Source organism: Calypte anna, chromosome Z (assembly GCF_003957555.1).
Source record: "Calypte anna isolate BGI_N300 chromosome Z, bCalAnn1_v1.p, whole genome shotgun sequence".
Taxonomy (NCBI): domain Eukaryota; kingdom Metazoa; phylum Chordata; class Aves; order Apodiformes; family Trochilidae; genus Calypte; species Calypte anna.
The window spans coordinates 46144605-46165828 of NC_044274.1; the positions used below are offsets into that span (position 1 = coordinate 46144605).

At 39.1% G+C, this 21224-nt stretch overlaps 1 protein-coding gene across 1 annotated transcript in view; it reads left to right on the forward strand.

Annotated features, from left to right (window-relative positions):
• Nucleotides 1-1886: 1886 nt before the first annotated feature.
• Nucleotides 1887-21224, forward strand: part of KIAA2026 (KIAA2026 ortholog) — a 44840-nt gene continuing 25502 nt past the window's right edge. Inside the window, exons 1-4 of the mRNA XM_008496253.2 lie at nucleotides 1887-2558; nucleotides 4456-4653; nucleotides 10923-12358; nucleotides 20122-20198. Coding sequence (XP_008494475.2) covers nucleotides 1972-2558; nucleotides 4456-4653; nucleotides 10923-12358; nucleotides 20122-20198 — 2298 coding nt within the window. The 5' untranslated portion in view covers nucleotides 1887-1971. The remainder of the gene's footprint in view (nucleotides 2559-4455; nucleotides 4654-10922; nucleotides 12359-20121; nucleotides 20199-21224) is intronic.

The following is a 21224-nucleotide window of genomic DNA, read 5'->3' on the forward strand; positions in this document are numbered from 1 at the left end:
AGGAGATGCACACCATGGTGCCAAGGGGTACCATGCTTGTGGCCTCTGCTCAAGCTCCTACCACAAAAACAACTCAACCAAAGTATTTATGAAAGCTGCCTGTGACCAAATGGGGAGGAAGGGGACCACAATTTCCTGGTGTCCTTCTCATAATAAAGTGTAATAACAACAGGGGACTAGTTCTACATTTCTTTATGTGGCACACTCTGATTTATTCCCCGCAAGACGGTGTCATGAGCAGGTTTTCTGGAGTGATCTCTGCCAAAAAGCAAGACAAGAGGACACGGTCTTAAGTTGTGCCAGGGGAAGTTTAGGTTAGATATTAGAAAGAATTTCTTTACGGAGAGGGTGGTCAGGCATTGGAATGGGCTGCCCAGGGAAGTGGTGGATTCTCTGTCCCTGGAGATATTTAAAAAGAGACTGGATGTGGCACTCAGTGCCATGGGCTGGTAACTGCAGCGGTAGTGGATCAAGGGTTGGACTCGATGATCTCTGAGGTCCCTTCCAACCCAGCCAATTCTATGATTCTATGAGAAAGTTACCTTGAAGAATGAACAGAAATGCTTCTACACAGGCTCGATCAAAGGAAACTTGGTCGTTTCCTCACTCCTCGCTCCTCTCTCTTAGCAAGGCACTCTAAGCTTTTCCAACAGGTATTTATGGCGAAGAGGGTAAGCTCAGAACTGCCCACACAGTGAACCTGTTACCCAGGTGCTTCACAGTGGAGTCATGGGGAGCCAGGACAGGATTCCTCAGCACATCGTGCTCAGGGTGAGCAGGACCGGAGGGTGCTGAAGGGACAAACGTGGAAAACCTGAAGTCCCCGGGTGCGGCTCAGTGGGGTTTCTGGTAGCTTTGGCTCACAAAACACCAGCTCTTCGGGTAAATGTTTCAATACACGTAACTCGACGCCTCTGCTAACTTGCTCACGTCTTTAATGACGCACCTCTAACGCCGCTAGGGAAATCCCTTATGTTGGCTCCGTCCGTGCTTTGGTGCAGCTGCTGGGAGTTACTGCCCACCGGCACTGACAACCGTGCCACACCACAACACCCAAACCACCCAACCGCGGCCACTACGCCCGACTATTCCCTCCCGTCCCGCCCGCCTCTGCGCCTGCGCAACAGAGGCCCCCGGCTCCCGCCCCGCCCCACCCCGCCCCCGCCCCCGCCCCCGCCCCCGCCTCCGCCTCCGCAGCTGCCGGAGGTGTCCGCCTCCTTCCGCCCTGCGCCTCCAGAGCCGGGCGCCTTTTGATGACGCCACCTCACCCGGCTTCCAGAACCGCCACAGCGCCGCTGCTGCCGCCGCTGCCCCGGGGCCGGCCGCGTGCGCGGTAGGTGAAGCTCCGCGTCCCTTTCTCTCCCCGCGCTCCGGGGCCGCCGGGGGGGCCGCGCCCCTTCCCAAACCCACAGACCATAAACTGGCGCCGCTGCCCCACGCTGGGACCGGCCCCGCAGCGCTGCCCGGTGCGGCGAGGCGGGGCAGGGAAGCGCTTCGCCGCGCGGGCCGGGGCTGGCCCGAAGGCGGCCGGCGCTGGGACAGCACTCACCGCCCGCCCGCCCGTTCGCTCTCTCCACCTCCCTTCAGGAGGGGGCCGCGGAGGGGCAACCGGAGGCGGAAGAGTCTGTCACGGCGGGGTTAGACGGGCAGGGAGGGGGGAGGCGAGGCGAGGCCAGCGGGAGGCAGAGGTATGAGCCGCCGGCGGCCGCTGAGAGCGGCCCTTGAGGGCGCGGGAGCCGCCGCCGTCCCTGGGCGGTCCGGTGAGGCCGTACGGAGGAGGCTGCCTCCGGGGAGAGTCGGGCCGAGCACCTCCCCGGCAGCCGCGGCCGCCGCTTCCCCTGCTACCGGCGGCAGGGCTGAGGTCGTCGTGGGGGAGTGTGGCGAGGGGCTGAATCACTGTGTCTCTGTGCACAGGTGAGCCCGATGCGGATCCGCCGGCTGGGCGCGGGGGAGCGCGGCGGTCCCTAGCGGATGCTGAAGAGCCGGCCTGGGGCTCGCAGCCCCTCTAGAGCCGGTGAGGCCCTGGACGCGCTTGGGGTGGGAGAGATGGACTCGGCAGAGCCGGCCGGCGGAGACCTTTCGGCGGATCGGCCCGCAGATAAAACCCTTCGGTGCAGAGAGGAGGAGCCGGAGAAGGAGGGAGATGATGCGGGGAGGAAGAGCGGCAGCGACTGCTCCTGGGAGCAGAGCCTGGATCCCGAGCTGCAGCAGGGATACCGCATTTTGCGGGAGTTTCTCATGGAGAAGCACCGGCATCTAACAGCACCTTTTTTAAAGCCCCTCGAGGATCAGGCATCCATCAGGGAAGAAGAAGGAGCTGGCTCTCTCTCGGGTCATAACGGCAGTCGCTCCTTTCAGCAGTTCCCAGCTGGAATGTGGTTGCTGAAGATGGAAGAGAAATTTTCCAACGGGCAGTACAGAGGAATAGAAGATTTCGTGAGTGACTTCCGGCTAATGCTGGAGACGTGTTACCGGCTGAACGGTGTAGATCACTGGCTCTCCAAACAAGCGCAGAAACTGGAGATGATGCTGGAACAGAAGCTGGCACTGCTGTCCCGGTAGGTGTAGAAAACTCGAGGGGGGGCCCATCAGATGCTGTTTATGTAAAGCAGAGCAGGAGTGTGTGTTTCTTTTTGTAAAAATACAAAATGTTTCTTAACAGCCCTGCAGTGAAACTCTTGAAGCCACAGTGAGGAACATTTCCTGCCGGGAGGTATTAAAATCTTAATTCAAAATCCTTTGCTGATTCCAGGCCCGAGAAAACCAAAATGCAAAATAGGGCACAGCATTTCCTGGCTAAGATTTTCCTTATGAAAGAAACTTTTTATGAAAGTGGAGGCACACGTTTAGACAGAATGTCAAATACTGCTCTGTTTTATGCTGTCTAAGGCAAATTCAGTAACCCAGGCTCTGTATGAATGCTAGGCTCATAAAAATTATGGGACTCTTCTGTGAAATTTTTACTGTTGTTAGCATAAATAGGAACAAAATCTTGAGCCAGAGTATAAATTGTATGGTTTTGATAATCATAAAATGTAACACAGTATTTGGCATATCATGGTATTAAATGGCAACATGGAAATGTTGATATGTTTAAATATAAGTTCCTGTCAGGAACTTAACATCTAAAGCAGCTGGAACAGAAAGCTGTCAAGCTATATAGTAGAAAGCCTTGTTGAAATGACAACTGAAATGTGCTTTATTATGACATATTCTTGTATTCAGAGAACTGTGGTAGCTTGTTACAATGAAAGTCTTCTGAGTGAGATAGTATTTTTCATTTGAAAACCAAAAGGATTTTTTGGCAAAGGTTGAAGGTAAGAAGGAACAGTGTTAGGAAATACATAAAGCTGTGCATGTCCATCAACTTTAAGCTTGCTAGGTGACACAGAGCATTAGCTGCCAGCTGGTAAGAACCTTGCTTGTGTAGTGGTAGCTCTTGCCCGTGAGAAGTGTGATGCACAGCTCAGTAAGTTAGTGAGTGTATTTTGTTTTGTAGTAGCAACACTACATTTGAAGCTTCTTGTGGAACAGCAGTTTTGAGACTGGTTGGGAGCAGAAGGAAAAGAGCTGAAGGGGCCTGAATTGCTTAAGTAAATCGTGATTTTCAAAGAAATCAGGACTCGCATCTTAAAACAGTTACTGCTGGCAAGTCAATATCTAACCGAGTGCAACTTGGAAGGTTTGTGTAAAGTTCTGCATGTTTTATGACCATAACAGCCCAGCTGTATTGGATTGAAAGGCCTTTTGTTGAAGTCTCTTTGTTGGATTTTGTGACTACTCATTCCTGTGGGTAGGACCTGAGAATGGTCAATGCCTTTTTACTAGTAACATTAAGAGACTTAAGTCAGTGTATGTGTTGCATCATCAAATAGCAATATATGCCTTTACAAAAAAACCAAAAAAAAAAAAAAAATCAGCTGCTGGTGTCATTTTTCCACAAATGCACAGTCTTTGTTCAAATAAAAAGAAGTGTTAAACTGCCTAAAATTTATGCTACCTCAATATATAGTGAGTTTCTGGTATATCAGCTCCTCAGAGATTTGTAAATGTTTTTTTTGATATGTTTTTGTACACTATCTTGATAAAAGTTTCTTAGCATTACTTATAGAAAAGATTATGAAAGCTGGGGTACTCAAAGTTCTTTTAGATCAGACAGTTGCTAGTGTTTAGCAGAAATAGTTTTATTAGTAAAATGAAACTGAAGAACTGCTTCTTGGAAATAATGTAAGAAATCCGACCTATAAATAATTTTTGGTTACTTGAGATGGATATCCACAGATGTGAGAACACAGTTCATGTCAGCACATTGGTTTTAAGTGGAAAAAATGGCAAGTGAAAAATAACTATTCTTTTGTGAGTAAATACACCTGATCGGTAATCCATAGTGTAGTCATTAAAGTGCTGCTGCTAATGGAAACTGTAATTGTGAATTAGCTTGCATTTTTCTTCCAGGCATTTAAGAGAAAAAACATCAATAGCTGTGACATCTAAAGGATGCTACGGGCTAGAAGATGAGAAAGGAACATCATGCATTTCAACAAGACGTCGTTCTGCACCTCGCACTTTAGGCTTATCAACAGGCGTGTTTGAGTCTGTGATGGTTCAAGTTTTAAGACAAGAGGAACAGCTGAGAGCAAAAGAAGAAAAGAGGTAATAGAAATATTTGGGCTTTTTTCATTTTAAATAACTGTGTCTTCCTAGTTCTCTACAGGAGCTAGCTCCTTGAAGCTTTTTTAGGTAAATAATCAAAGTGCTCTTTGTCTTAAGGGCTTAATACAGTGCATCCACAAAGCAAAACTTAGTTCTTTATTTATCACCTTCTTGAAAAATTGCTGGAGTCATAAAATTGATAATAAAGGCTGCTCTTATCTTAGGGATGTGAAACTTCTAGTAGTAACTGCAACCCACACTATTAACTCAGAGACAATTTATCATACATCTCCTTGGACAGTTTTCTGTGCAACAATAGTTATAAAAAAAAATACTGCCAGAATGATTAACTGCAGTCACCCCTTCCCTTGTTGATAGCCAGAATCAGATTATCTCTGCCAGTGGCACTCCTCTTATCTCACTGATGTGGCGTTTCAACTTGTCAATTAGGTGACAAACAGAGAATGTGTGTGTAGTTAATTCTGATTTTGTGGTTTTCATAAATTTAAAAGGTATATAATTCCAGACAGTGCTTAATGTTTTTGTGGTAATCTTTCACTTTGAGAAAAATGGAAGTTTATAAGCTTGTATACTTTAACACTAATTTGAGACACTGAACATGGAGCATTATGTTAAGACAGTATTAGCTTTAGAAGAAAAATATTTCCAGATTGCTTTCAGAGTGTATGTTTTTTGAGATTTTTCCTGTATAGCCAGTCCACTCTCTTTTTGCAAGTAATCTTTATTTTCAACAAATCTGAATTTGGCTGAGTGTTAGCTAGTATTTTTCTCTTAGAAATTAGTGAATTTATCTTCCTCTAATCCACCTCATACTTGGCAAAAAAGCAAAGATCACTAGTGTTGTTATTTCTCTGGTAAAATTATGTGGATTTATGTTCAGGTCTGTGTTCTAGATCTATGAACTTGATTAACACTGTTGTGAAAAAGAAAATTTGGTTAGATTTTAATTCATGCATGGATTTAGTGGAACACGCTACCTGATCAAATAAAAGTTTTGCCTTCATACAGCTGCTTTAAGCGTGTTCCTGCAAAGCTGTAGTAATTAGCAGTTAAATCAGTGTAGCTGGATATACACAAAAGTCTGAGATCCTGTACAAAGGATACTCCATGGTGGTTTTATTTACAGAATGTTCTACAATAACAGAAAAAGATCACCTCTTTCTGCTCTAAAATTTTGCCCTTTGTGACTTATTTGGAAGCAATAAAGATGTGTCTCTCCATAGAGACATAGTTGAATATTTCTTTGATCTCCTCAAATAATAATAATGCTTCAGATATCTAATCAGCATACATGTACTTTCTATCTAGCAGTTATTGTAGCTCAGACTGTTTATCTGCCTCACTAGGAATTACATATTTGAAAGCCCAGATAAATAAGGTTGCAAATACAAGCATCTTTCTACAAAACTTGGACTTCAGCAGGCAGTTTCTATGGGTATGAGGCTAAGTTAATATCTACTCCTTTGCTGCAGTTATTTAAATACTTTTATAAGGCACAGGCAGTAGTAAATGACATTTTAAAAATAGTTTTGGGTTGTTGTTTTCCAGAATCCTTGAAATTTATTTTTCAACTGTACATTTTGGGAGAATATTCTGAAGCATGGTTTATATTGTCTTTTCTGTATTTAACTTCATATAGATCCTATTCAGATCCTTTCATTATTTCTTATTTAGGTGTCTTTTGCAGAGTGTTCTTTTCTTTCTCCTAATTTATCCACTTATTGCACAATCTATTTAATTTTCTTTAATATTTTATAACCTCATCACGGCAGATTCAGCATGTAAGAACTGATGAAATCTCTTTGCAAAACTGATTCCATTATTGTGTAGGTAATAGTTTCTGCACAACAGTAAAAGCATCCTGCCCCCCCCAAGTATATATGTAACATATGATTTACCATACTTGTTAGTCTTGTTTGTAAGCTTTCCTTTTGTTAATTGTTCTAATTATTAGGATATTGAATATCGTTTTTGGATTATTAGTTACATTCCCATGGGGTTATACTCAGTTGCTTGGTTATGTGCTAATTAAGCAACATATCAATATATGTACTAACTTGCATATTAGTTTTTTAAAAAGTGGAATTATTATATAATTGGAAATGTTTGCCTATTTAGAAGCATTTATGCACCTAAACATAGGCATATGTTCTGATGGAAACTTTTACAATCATTAGTGAATGACAGGTAATTATTTGATTATTGATTTCAGTGGTCATTGAGTGTCTATATGACTACAGTTTGTTGAAATTTATGAAAAGTGCCTCTTTGTCTTTACCATCTCTGAAAATGTCATCCGGGTGTACATTTCAGACATGTTCATTAATGTATAAAATCATAGAATGGTTTGGAAGGGACTTTAAAGATCATCTAAAAATCATGTAGTTCCAACTAAATCAGATTGCTTAAAGCTCCATCCCTCCTGGTCTCGGACATTTCCAGGGCTGTGGCCTCCACCTCTCTGGGGAATGTGTTCCAGTGTCTTACCACCCTCATAGTAAAGATTTTTCTTCTGATATCTAATATAAATGTTCCCTCTTCTGGTTTTAAGCCGTTCCCCCTTGTCCTATCACTACACACACTTGTGAAAAGCCCAGGTTTCTCATAGGTTCCCTTAAGGTACTGGGAGGCTGTTAAAAGATCTTCCAAGAGCCTTCTTTTCTCCAGGCTGAGCAAACCCAGCTGCATCAGCTGGTCTTCCAGCCCTCTCCATTTAAAGAAGAAAATTCTGGTTGCAAGTTAGTAATTTAAATGAGCAAATTGTGGAATGAGAAATGCTTATACCTGAATTTTGCCTTTGAGGAGAATGTGAGCATGGAATGAACTGAGTCCTATGGAAGACTATAGAGTATGTCATAATGTGATAGAAAATATTACAGAAAATTAAGGTCACATGGGCATCTCCAAATTTAATTCCTTTTTACTATTAAATCTATATTTAATTTAGAATAATGTGCAATACTGCTGTTTTGTGTGTACAGCTTTCTAGTTTATTTTTTTAAAAGAAAGTTTGTAGAAACAAGTTACAGTAGAATTAAAACAGTTGTCTCTACCTTGCTATTAGAGTTCCAATGCCTTACTTTTACCTGTGAAAACATTTAAGTGGTAATTGAGTGGCAAAAAGTACAGTCTGGATTTTGCTTTCTCTCCCCTCCAAGTGAAATCTCTTGTTGCAAGTGACAAGGAATTAGCTGGTGAGATGCAACTACTGTTATAGGAAGAAAGTTGTATGTGAGGAATTATGTCCAGGCTCTGTTTTAGGTGGTGTCTCTACCTGGGGAGCATGTCTGCTGAGTTTTAAGGTCAGTTGCTTGTAGTTTTGTGTACTCAAGAGCTGTAAAACAGCTGCTGCAGACATCTTCTAGGAATATATTTCTCCTTTGCTAGTCTTGAAATGTCAGCTTGACCTAGAGATTGTTTTGTGTTATAATTGTAAAGACAATACGTGTCTGCACACATTCTGGATAAATCTAAATAGAAGTGTGAAAGAACAGTGATTTTTTTTTTTTTGGCAATCATTGTCACATAAAAGCCAAAAATGTTTGTCCAGAGAATTTCTCGGTGTATTGCTAAGTATCAAGTTTCTGTCTCCAGCTCTTCCCTCTCCACAACTGCTGCCTTGTCCCCCATCCTCTCCCCTCTTCTCCTCCACAGTTGCTCCATTGTCCCACCTCCTCTCCCCTCATCTCCCTGCTTTTCCATCTCAACAAAAACACCCCAGGGATGAGCTGTGCCCTTCAAAATATGGGCAGCTAGTAGAAAGACCTCACTAATGAAGATAATAATGTGTGCTGCTATCTACATTTTCTCTTTAATATCTCTTGGGAAGAGAATTGACTACTGTGATTAAATGATAGCTTTAAAAAAGGCAGACATTTTTCTTTTTAAAGATCTTCATAAAAGTACAATTATTGCAGTTTTATGATGCACAAGTCAGGTGAATCTAGGGTGTTGTATTTATTTTGAGAATTCTGCTTTAATTAATGCTAAGCAGAAACTGCTTGCAAAGATAACATTTTTAGAAAACTTACAGCCTTTTTAAAAATTATACTGAAACGTGATTGTTTCTTAATGTAATACCTCAGTGTCTATCTATTCATACTTAAGCTTATTTCCATACTATTTGAATAGCATTCACACTTTTTGGAGGCAGCAGATTATTTGCAAATATGTTTTACAGTTAGGGAGGAAGAAGTGGGATTCAGGAGTAATTTGGAATTTATTTTTGTGAGCGCTTTTAACTTACTATTGTTTCTTCCTCTACCCCATTTGTAAGTTATTATTTTTTATTATTTGAGTCATTTTTATGTATTATATTAATGTAATATTAACATGGAAGTAGAATTAATGTCAATTTTTTAAATGCTCACTTAACCTATGTGGGCATTATTGTTGAATTTACTGCTTTATTCAATTTGAATGACAAACAGGGTTTTGTCATTAGACCACATTTATATGTTTAAATTCGTGCTGTTAAGTGAGGTTTTGTCTTTAGACCCCATTATATTAAGGCTGCATTGTGAAAGTGAGATTGAGAAGTGACTGGTTTACATTTAATTTTGTTTTGCCTGAATCAGTCCCTCTGCATTTGATAGGTAGATAGATAAATAACAAGGTTGCATGTGTATGGTGCTAAAAAATTCTGCTCAAATTATCATTGAAATTTAATTATGTAAGATAAAGGATTCAGTGGATCCTTACATGTATCATATGTAATTTTGCATACAGAGAGGATGCAAATTTTAAGTTTGTACTCCTGACAGGCTTCTGCTTTGATACTAATATGTAGGCTAAGCTATGTTTGTCACATATATTTCATTTTTGAGATACCTAATAAATACTTAATGCTTCACACACACATTCTCCAGGCTAGAAGCTAGTATTGGCTTCATGTTATCAAAAGAGAGATATTAATATATCATTGCTTTTCAGCTAAATTGGGAAAGCACTGATGTTTTGAATGGATATATGGCACTTATTTGCTGCTTTTGTACTAAGAAATATAATTGGAGATTAGCAATCTGGAAATAAGGACGTGAATTCCAGTAACAGGTAACATCAGTGATGTATGCAGGCGAGTTTTTCTAGCAGTGCTCAGTGCTAAAAGATTCAGAGAAAAAGATGGGAGGCTTTGGATGAGCTGCAGAAGAGCTTTCCTGTATGTTCAGCTGTATCACAGCCGTGTTTTTTTGAATCTGGTCAGACCTTGAGTCAAAAATGTTAGTTTCCCATTAAACAGAAGTCCCTCCTGTTACTGGTAACCCTTGATATATCTTGTCCTTCATGCAGATGTCCTTTCTTTAACTTGGAACCAAATTAACATGTGGCAAGCTATACATGATTGATTATCTGAAGTGGAAGCTTTTCTTCCTCTTAAACTGAAGTTTCATGATTAATTTACAAATAAAAGTAAATAGAGGTTCCAGATCTATCACATTAGTTTCATATATTGCTATTGTGTTTCCTCTTGCTAGCATTTTGTGTAGAGTCCCAGCTTTTTCACAAGTTTTTACAGGCCTCTGATTACTGATAACCTCTTTCTCTGAATACCCACTATTTCTGCTCTATCCTTTTTTTAGATAGGGGGACCAGAACTGAATACAGTTTTTCAGGTGAGGGCAAACCACTTATTAATGTAATGACATTTTATTTCTGGTGTTATTTTGCGTCACATTTTTCATGCATCCTGGTATTTGTTTCCTTTTTGACCACCATTGCAAGCTAACTAGTAACATGCCCGTGGGTGGGAGGGGAAATGACTTCTGAATGTAAGTGAAGCACTTAACAATTAGGCATGTCTACTTTGTACTGAGGAAGTGAGCCACAAGGGATGTGACACAAGCCACAGAGCAACCATAGGAGAGTAAGACTTACCTGGGATTTTTTTTTCAGAGATTTTTAAATGGATATTTTGTTGAAAATATGTAATCCTACCAAAAAGGGATTGGGGAAAGGTGTACATTTAAAACAGAAGTATCTAAAATGCCCCAACTATTGGTATCTACCAAGTTTTTTCTTAACATTTTCCCCTTTTTTAAGCTAGTGGTGATAGAAATAAAAGACTATAATTTCCCATTTGGATGCAGTGATGCATTATGTAATTAAAAGTAAGACAAACAATAAGAATTTTACATATGTTCTTTATTACTTGAAGATAAGTATGTCTGTCACGTTGTAGTTCTAGTTTTTTTCTCAATTTTCTTTTTGGTCACCTGATACCTGAATTTTCCTGAACTTTCTTTTAATAGGCTGAGAGAGCAAGAAAGAAAAGAAGCAGAAGAAGCTAGCCAGAAAGAAATAGAAGAATGGGAAAAGTCACTTTTAGCTCAAGCAGCCCCTACAAGGATGGAGACAATGTGGGAGATTCCAGCTATTGGTCATTTTCTTTGTTTAGCACAACAGATTTTAAATTTACCTGAAATAGTATTCTATGAATTGGAGCGTTGTCTTCTGATGCCTCAGTGCAATACTTTTTTATCTAAAATAATGACTTCTCTGTTAAGTCCTCCTCATCGTAGATCTACATTACATCGCAGGCCCACGCTTTCCTACAGGACTTGGGAAGCAACGCTCAGACAGAAAGTACAGCACTGGTATACTGTTGTAGGGCAGACTGATAATCCTAATAACTCTGCAGAAAAACTTGGATTGTGTCCCCAGTTTTTCCAAGTCCTTGGAGAAGTTAATCCCTTGGAGGAAAAACGATTTCATGAGTTACCATTTTACCAAAAGGTGTGGCTGCTTAAAGGTCTCTGTGATTTTGTGTATGAAACACAAAAGGATGTTCAGGATGCAGTACTAGGTCAGCCTATCCATGAATGCAGAGAAGTGATTCTTGGTTATGACTACTTGGAGAATGCATACGTTCACTTTCCACAGTTTTGTGGTGCAGATGTTCGGATTTACAAACAAAAACCTTTTCAGGCTCCGGAATTCCCATCTCCTCCCATCAAAGTTAAGAAGATGTCACGAATTAAATTGGAGAAGGCAAAACATGAGTATGTAAGCAAAGGCAATGGAGAGGTCAGTTCTAGTGGCAGAGGAGAGCCGCTACATCATTCTAAGACAGAAATAGAGAAAAGTATGGACTCTGTTCTCTGTCCAGAAAAAATCCCACATACAGATAGCTTTAGAGTTACTACAGAAGACAATAAAATTAATTGTGAAACCAAGACCTCAGGAGTCTGCAACACCAAAAAACCTGTTTGCTATAAAGAGAACTTGAGGAAGTTCAGTAGTTCAGGACAGATTGTTGGTATGGGTGATCACACTAGTTCAGGAGAAGTAAGGGTGGTGGAGAATGGACAGGGTTGTGCCACTGAAATGGCCAGAGTAAAAGCTGTGATTAGTCCATTCAAGGAGAATACACTGAACGCTTGCCAAATGCATGTCAATGGTGCTCATAATGACAACCAAGATACAAACTTCCATGAATCTCCTAAAGAAACAGTGCTAGAGAACTCACTGCGGAACAGTAAGAAACTAAGTAAGTTACGGGCAAAAAAGAAGAAAAAGAAAAAAAAGAAGTTGAAGGATATTCTAAATGAAAATCTACAGAGAAAACTTGATGAATTGCAAAGAAAGCGTGAGATTCATATTCACCCATTCAAATCTTATAAATCTGAGTTCCAAAATAAGTTGTTCATAATTAAAAAGAAAGCAAAACACAAGAAGCACAAGTCTGGTAAGTTCACCTTTTTACCTGTTGTAATACTGAGTGATATTTTTTTTTTTTCCTTAGCTGATTAATGTAATAATGTAAGGCTTCAGCCTTATTACATTAGACTTTTCTGATGTTAAATTTGATGTGGAAGTTGCCCATTCAATAACACAAACATATAAAACAGACTCATCGGCAGATTAAAAAATGGATCATTGTAGAATGTATTTTTATACAACATAATTCACTGGAAGAGTTTGTTACAAAAAATACTTAGGGAGATGAATGTGACTGGTTAGTATCAGAGCATAGCTTGAAGTTGCTTTATTCTTTCTTCTGCCATAGCAATGTGGAAGTATTTCTCCCCTTTTTGATTATATTGCCTTCCCCAAATGACACCGAAATGCAGAGTAATTATATGAGATCATGAATCTAAAACATTTCTTACTGCAACTATGCAGTCTTAGATGACCAAAGTGCTTTAACTGCAGGCCTGATCACATTTCTGCTTAGTCTGACAACTGAGATTCAGAATTCATGCAGATGGCATTTTTATTACAGATGTGGTCAGCATCCAGTTGAATGTTTCAAGTAGGTGGTACATGATCCAGATTTCAATTGACTCACTGGCATATTTTAAGCATTTTTTTATACAGTCAAGTTACAAAGTCTTTAAGTCAGTTCATATTGTCAGGTAGGTGTATTTTTGTTGTCATATTAAACACTGTAAAGCTTTATCTTCTATCCTGTTGAGTCATGGGATAAGCAATCTGTGCTAGATTTTAGCAGGCTGCTTCAAACATTACGTTTTTGGAGCCACAGTTTTATTTTCAAAATAGTATAGATTGACAGGTAAATACTGGTTTTCAGCTGAAAAACAGGGAGTAAAAACCAAAAATCTATATAACTAAATATCTTCAAAAGTGTAGGAGAATTCGGATAGCTGGAGCTAATGCATTTTAGCTGGAAATTTTATGGAAATTTAAAGCTAAGCAAAAAATAATGTTTAGATCCCAAATGCTTGTGCAGAATCTCCAAAGAACTGTCTTACTATATATACCTCAGGCTTGCCCAGGGAGGTTGTGGATGCTTCATCCTGGGAAGTGTTTAAGGACAGATTGGATGGGGCTTTGTTCAACCTGGTCTAGTGGAAGGTGTCCCTGCCCATGCAGTGGCATGGAACTACATGATCTTTAAGGTCCCTTTGAATCCTAGCCACTCTGTGATTCTATGATCTCAGAAAGATCTAACAGTCTGTTAGACTGCAAGTCTTAACTGTTGCTTGAAAAGAACTTTAAAATGTACTTTGGAGGGTTTTTTACTCTTTGGAACAAAAAATATATTGTATTGTTTTCAGGCATAAATTGATGTAACTTGTAAGTGCAAAGCAAGTTGTTTCCTTCATTGCAGTAATGAGACAAGTAATAGTTTCAGATTGTCCCAACACAAGGACATGGGTCTGGAGGATGTGATATCCATAAAGATGATTAGAGGACTGGAGCACCTCTCCTATGAAGATAGCCTTGAGAGAGTTGGGTTAGTTCAGCCTGGAGAAGAGGAGGCTCCAAGGAGACTACATCCTGCACTGTAATTGAGAATTGTAATACTTACTGTAATCTACTTGATCACGATACCTAAATACAGGCAGTTATTTTGTTCTGAAATTTGCCTTTCAGTTAAACTCTAATTCTAATAAAACTAGTATTAAGAGAAAACCTTCCTTCAGTCCGTGTCCGTCCCATTTGTACCTCGCATGAGGTACATGGATGAATGAAATGGGGATTCCTGGATTTTCATAATCCCAATAATCTTGCATACATATATGTAGACCTGTACAGTTATTACGTGACCTCCATTTCCTGCAATAAATGTGTTTTGTTTTCTGAAGTACTAGAATTTGGGTTTTTTTAATACCTTAATACACAGCCTTATATAATGCTAGTCTGATACAGGATTGTAATGGAGATTATCCAGTTACCATCCTTTGTGCTTTATGCTGAGCTTTATTAAAATGTATAGTATAATACATATAGTAGAAGCTTATTATAAAAGCAAGCTTGTGTTTCATACTACTAAAATGGCAGTTAAAACAGCCATTCAATTCTAATTTATGATTTTAAAAAACTGAATAGTAAATTCAGTAGTAGAATGCTATGTACTTTTGTTTTTCCAGTTCCATGTTGTGTCATAGGGAGCTAAAGATTATCAGAGGTAATTTAGTACAGAAAATAATGTATAATTTTGTTAAGGATGTGTAACTATAGACTAGTTCTTGGTGCCATGATCATCTGAACTTAGGTTTTATGTATTTTCATAATCGGAGATTACAACATGTATAGTGTTACTCCCTTTATTTGCCAGTTTTAGACAGGAAGAAGGTATGTCAGTGCAAGTGGAAATCCAGAAAAGAAGTTTTGTGCCACACATTCTATTGGTGTTTGCACAGTTTTGCAACCCTGACTGTGCATGGAAACGTGAAATGAAAAACTACAGAAATTCCTTGTAACATATTAAGGCACTTTGCCTTTTATTCTGACTACCTCTTCATAGCAAATTTTGTTCTTGCTGGAGAAATTTTACCAAGGACATTACAGTATTGTGGTAAAGAGCTCTTCTTCCTATGCTCGTTAGTCCTATAGCTGTTAGGTTGAAATGGATAAGGTTGGATTGAATTATTTCTAATGCCTTCTTATTTTGTAATGTGTTAAACATAATTTGAAACAAAACTACGAAGTATTTCTCAGAGGTCTTCTGAAATTTTGTCTTCTGTTTAAATACAACTTTTAATGTAGAACAGAAAAAGAGATTTTGTAAACCTTATTCTGAATTCAGCCCCTTGATTTAAATCTGATCATAGTCAGAATCACTTGCTGCAGTGTTGTTCAAAAGCAGAAGAGAGCATCAGAAATGTAAAAGTGAGTACCTTTAGTATTTTATTTTTTAACAGGGTGATCTTTTTTTTCTGCTATCGGTTCTTTAAGGCAGCTAAGTATATTTTTGAGTCAGAGTTGATGTTTCTGTTGAGATGATTTGCATGTTTCTGACTTGCTGTAGCAGTGGTATCCAAAAGGCACTGTTCATTAATATGGACTGGTGGTGCAGTTTTTTTAGCTGAAAACTTCCCATAACTATGTTGAGTAAAATGTACTGGAGAACACAGCTATGTCTTGAGTTCTGCAATACTTATGAGGATTTCTTACAAGTTATGAGAAGGAAGATGTAACTACTTTACAGAATTTTTGCCTTTAAAACAAGATGATTACTACTGTGGCAGTGTTCCATGAATATTATTGGCAGAGCAGTACTGAATAGAATGGATTTGTTGGCCTTATTGTGACAGTTTCAGCCTTGGTGGTTAAGGAAAGAGCAGTTGATGTCATCTACCTGGGCTTGTGCAAAGTCCTTGTCCCTACAGTAAAGAGACATGGGCTTGATTGATGGACCAGTTTGTAGGTAAGGAATTGGCTGGATGGTCACACAAAGAGCTGAGGGAAGGAATACCATCCGGAAAGGACTTTGACAGGCTTGAGAGGCAGGCTAATGTGAACCTCACAATATTCAATGAGGCCAAGGGCAAGGTTGTGCACAGGGGACAGGGCAATTGCAAGAACCATGCATACAGATTGGGCAGAGAATGGATTGAGAACAACCCTGAGGAGAAGGACTTGAGTTGCTGGCTGATGAGAAGCTCAATATGAGCTGGCCATGCGTGGTTGCAGCCTGGAAAGCCGCTCGTATCCTGGAGTGTATCAAAAGAAGTGTGGCCAGCAAATCAAGGTGGGGTGTTTCTTCACCTCCACTTGGCTCTTGTGAGATCTCCACCTGGAGCACTGTGTCCAGTTTTGGGGTCCCCAGTGTAAGAAGGACACAGACCTGTTGAACAGAGTCGAGAGGAGGGCCATGAAGATGATCAGAGGGCTGGAGCACCTCTCCTATGAAGACAGAGTGAGAGAGTTGGGATTGTTCAGAAGTGGAGGCTCTGGGTAGGCCTTATAGTGACCTTCCAGTACCTGAAGGAGGCCTACAGGAAAGCTGGAGATAGACTTGCAGGGTTGTGTAGTGATAGCATGAAGGGGATTGGTTGCAAACTGAAAGAGAGTAGATTGGGATTAGCTTTTACGAAGAAATTCTTTCTTATGAGTGCGGTGATGCCCTGGAACAGGTTGCCTGGGGAGGTTGTTTGTACCTCATCTCTGACAGTGTTCAAGGACAGGTTGGACAGGGCTTTAAACAGCATGGTTTGGTGGGAGGTGTCCCTGCCCATGGCAGGGCAGTTGGAAATAGATGATCTTTAATGTCCCTTCCAACCAAAACTATGCTATGAGAAACAGAAGTAGAGAGGATGGTTCTGTAAAGAACTTACATGCTATACATCAGATTTAAATGTAGTTTTATTATTGGAATTAGATAATTATGCTATAAGTCCTGCAATTAGACTGAGAATGGTGATAGGCTTATGGGACTGGCCTAAACAATGCTTTAGTAAATGGTGGAGTACAACAAAAATTGCAACTCGAAGTGCAGTACAAAAGCAGGAGAAGTCTATGATTGCATTTTTGAAACAGGGATTGTATGAAATTCAGATCATCCATGGAGCTGAAAAAAATAGCGAGCAAAGACTTCTTGAAACAGATTTTTGTGAAGCAGAGAATGACGCAAATGTAGGTTGAGTCTCTTTTCCAGTTGGTGTAGAAAACACCAAGAAAGCACATACCTTTAGAAGAATCTTGATGTGAATTATACCCTCTACTTGTGCTATGAAGGCAATCTACCTGCCTAAAGTCTATTTCACAGTAGATTTTTCATTCTCTAAGGTACCATTATTTTTTTGTATGAAATCAAGCACTGCTTGACTGTGAAGAAATGCATTTAACAGACCACAATCAGTTTCTTAGTTTCTGGTGTACTGGCTTTGAGAGTTTAATCTTCACTTTTGTGTTGTAAAAACTTCATTGCAGTACTGTCTAGTCTCTAGGTCTGGCACAGCCCGTTAACCATGTTGAAAGTATTAAATAAGGCATTCTACCCAGCTATAAGAATGCATTCAGTGTATTCAGAGCTGTCAGTTTAAATACAAACATACCATTGAGATTTTATTTTATTTATTTAAAATGTTACATTTACATGTTACTTACATTACTTACATAGTTGATTATATATGCATTATTCAGGTAATTGTTCAGACCTCCTTTGCTGTTTTGGCTAATTAAAAGCATGTGCTGTGTCAGATTGGAAGCTCTGAAACTCTGTAGTCACACTTCATCTTCTGGATTATTGCGTGTTACCTTTTCTAAAAGAGGAGCAGTTCTATCCCAAGACAGAAGATGAGACGTATAAAATGAATACAGGACATGCTCAGTAATTGCAGCATGTTTGAAAGGCATGAGATAATGTCTGTCACATTTGTGAACAGGAAAATTCAAGCCAGTTTTTCAGTTTGAACCCAGTGGAGTTACTGCTAGAATGTTATGAGAAAACAGGAATTCTTGCAGTTGGAGCACACTAGGTACATTTTACCACAGAAAATATTACATATTACGGAGTTACTGTTTGATGTGAAAAACAGCTGTTTCTCTATCTGGAGGAAACTGTATGTGCTGTATGAATTATATTTTAATTAAAAATTATGAAAATACTTTTCTTTAAAATTGTTCTATGGTGTCACTTTAAAATTTGAAGCATGGTTTGACAGTACTTTTGTTCTTCTAAGAGAGCACTGTTCCTCTGGAATCACTGAACTTAAATAATACCTAAGAATTTTCTCAGAGCTGGCCAAGGGCCTCTTAAAATGCTGATTTCCAGTGAATCTTAGAATAGAATCAATGCTGTTATTTAAAAGGAATAAATATCAAAGCTCTCTTTAGAACTGGATTTGGTTTTTTGCTTTCAGCAATGAGTTTAACAAATTACTTGTTGACAATTAGAATTCAGTTCTTTAGTTGAATTCAATCCTCAATTCCTCTTGGAACTGAGATTAGAACAAACTATAAATCAAAGCAGGATATTGTATTTCTTCCACTCCACCTAATTACCATTAATTTAGCATCAAAAATTAAAATGCAATAATGTAAAAATTGTTAATCTTACATAAAATAGTTCATTCACTCTGGTTTAGTTTTGTTCTATAAAGTTTTACTCTGAGACTGAGTCGTGCGTGAAATCTGGAATACACTTCCAAGCAGGACAAATATTTCTGTGCTTTCTGGTACAACGCTCACTTTTAAATTATCTATTCTCCATGTTGTGTTTGTTTCACATTCACTTTAGTGCTTTTACTATCCTCAATTATTGGATTGTACTAACACAGGTTTCTGCTCTCACCATCCTTCAAGCACCAAACACTTTCTCAGTGGACAGGGCAATAATCAAGTTACTGTTAGTTGTGTCTGCTTAGTGCAGTTTCCAGCTTTTTTTTGGCAGTTAAGTTTATTGTGGAAAGCCTTTATATTACTGCATTCCTGATGCAAGATGGAACTGGTTTTCATTCAGAAGCAGCAGTGGTAAGCTAGCTAAAATGTTACACAGCTGCTTTGTCTTTTACTGCAGATTGTATGCATTTTGACAGTGTTATTTTTTTAATTTAATATCCAGGTGATTTGTTTCAGCATATAAAGCTAGGAAATGTGCAGACTGAGCTTTTGGACTCTGATGCTAACAGCTCTACATGTAGATAGGTAGTATGTTATTGGAGATAAATGCTACCTCAGATCAACAGAGAGTTTTGTTTTATGTCCACAGATAACTGAATTGTAGTTTAATTTAAGGTAAGATTTATTGTAGTTTGTTTGAAAAATTAAGTGACTGTGTGGATCTGCCCTTATTCTTTGGTAAGAGAATTAAAAGGACAATTTGTTACAGTTATGATTAGTCTACAGAACATGGAGGGGTTCTTGCCTTAGATGTCTGTAGTTGTCCCCTTTCTCATCTCAGGAATGGCTTAGCTCTCTGTGTATTGGAGGTGGTATAAAAAGATCCCTCCTAAAGCATGTTACGTACACAAATAGTTAACCTGTGTCCAAGGTGAGATGAATTATAGTTTGTTCGCTTCTGAACCCAGATGAGATGTGGACCCTGTTGCAAAAGGCAGTGTGGATTCATATTAGTAATTACGGCACAGTAAAATCATGATAGTGGGTTAATGTAAGGTGACACAAGAATAATACAGGCTGGCATTTCCTAGCTTTGGTCCAGTTCCATTTGCAGCAAAGTGAAGAGCATTATAGGAAGGTGTTTACTTTCTTCTGAAATGTTAGGTATTGCCATGAACAGAGAAAACAAATTAGTAACCTGATTGCATTGGAAACGTCAGTACATGTATTTGGGTATTTCTAAATACTGGCTGTGTTATGAAGGTGTTTTTTGCTAAAAGACAGAAGGGTTTCGGGCCCTAATGTGTGGTCAACTTCGCAGTGTCAGAGAACAAATCTTGCAGGTAAGATGCTGTATTTCTTAAGTTTATGATGTAAGTTCTGTATTTCTCTCTATGCAGAATGGTGGTGTGACTGATTGTTTTATGACTTCAATTTTTAGATGGGATTGTGAGCATTGTAGTAGGTCTGTTCTTTTTTCCTTTTTTTTTTTTTCCCCTTCCAAAAAGACTGCCTTACACAGATACTTGTAGTTGAATGCTTGCTTTTGCTCAGTCTAGTTTGATTCATCATGCTTTTGTGACTTACTGCCAGCCATCTGTTAGTTATCCTTTAACTTTCAAGTCTGTATGTAATTTGGTTTTATTATTGAAGTACAGCAAACAGCATTATGAAGCTTTTCTCTTTTAATCTTGCAAGGAAAAAAATCGGTATCTAAAAAAGCAATCACGAAGAAGAGGAAAGGGGTCACAAAGTCTCCCATACCAGAATTTCAGGTAAATTATTTTAATCTATGTTTAAGCACTTGACATCTGAATGTCTATTAAAAAGTAATGTAGTTTCTGATAGAGACTTGGAAATTCTATTAAAAGATTATTTTGACTTCTAATTCAAATGGGTTTACTCTGATATGTTTTTTTAAGTGCGTTTCACCTTTTCATGATGGAGAATATTTTAGCTTTTTTATTATTTGCCATTAGTGTTTCACAGTATTGTTCAAGATCTTGGATAAGTCTGTTACAGGACAAAACCTATAAAAGCTAGTTGCTGTTCATAGAATTTTTAAGGTAGATAGTATTTTTGGAGGGATAAAATTGCTTGGTATCTGTATGAGGTGTGACATGGTGGTCTTGAACTGAATTCTAGCTTGATCTACTGAAGGGCTTGAAAAAATCTGTAGGCTTCTGTGCTCATCTTATTTGTAACTTTTACTCCTTATCTGCACATGACCTTTAGACCAGAGAGTGCTTAGTTATAATATGGTTTTATGGTACTGTAGTAGAAGTTTTAAAGGACTTCAGTTCTGTCACAATGTATGTATACATGCCTGATTTAAGTTCTCCTTTGGCTGTAATTTTTTTTTTTCCCAGAAACTGTTCTAAGCTATTATGAACAGTGGACCCACATTAAACCATGAGTATTACATAAAACCCTCAAACAGAATCAGTTTATTCCATGATGATTACATGTCTCAGGTGGAGCTGGTAGGATTTCTGGTGATAAAATTGGTTCGTCAATATTGAGAAAAGACTGATAGATATGTATATCTGTATGGTCTGAAAAATAGGTACCATATCTAAAAGTTTTATTGTTCCAAGAATCTTCCCTGTGTGCCAAGGCTGTACACAGCTAAGCTAGAAATAATTTTTTTCAGGATTAAACTACTGCATTTAAGTAATCTGTCTAAAAGGTTATCTAAAACAGCCCAACTTTTTGTCTTGCGAAGGCAAACTGTACATTTACAGTTACATGTAGGTGTAAAATCAACATTATTAATCTGCCCTCTGTAAAATATTTATTAA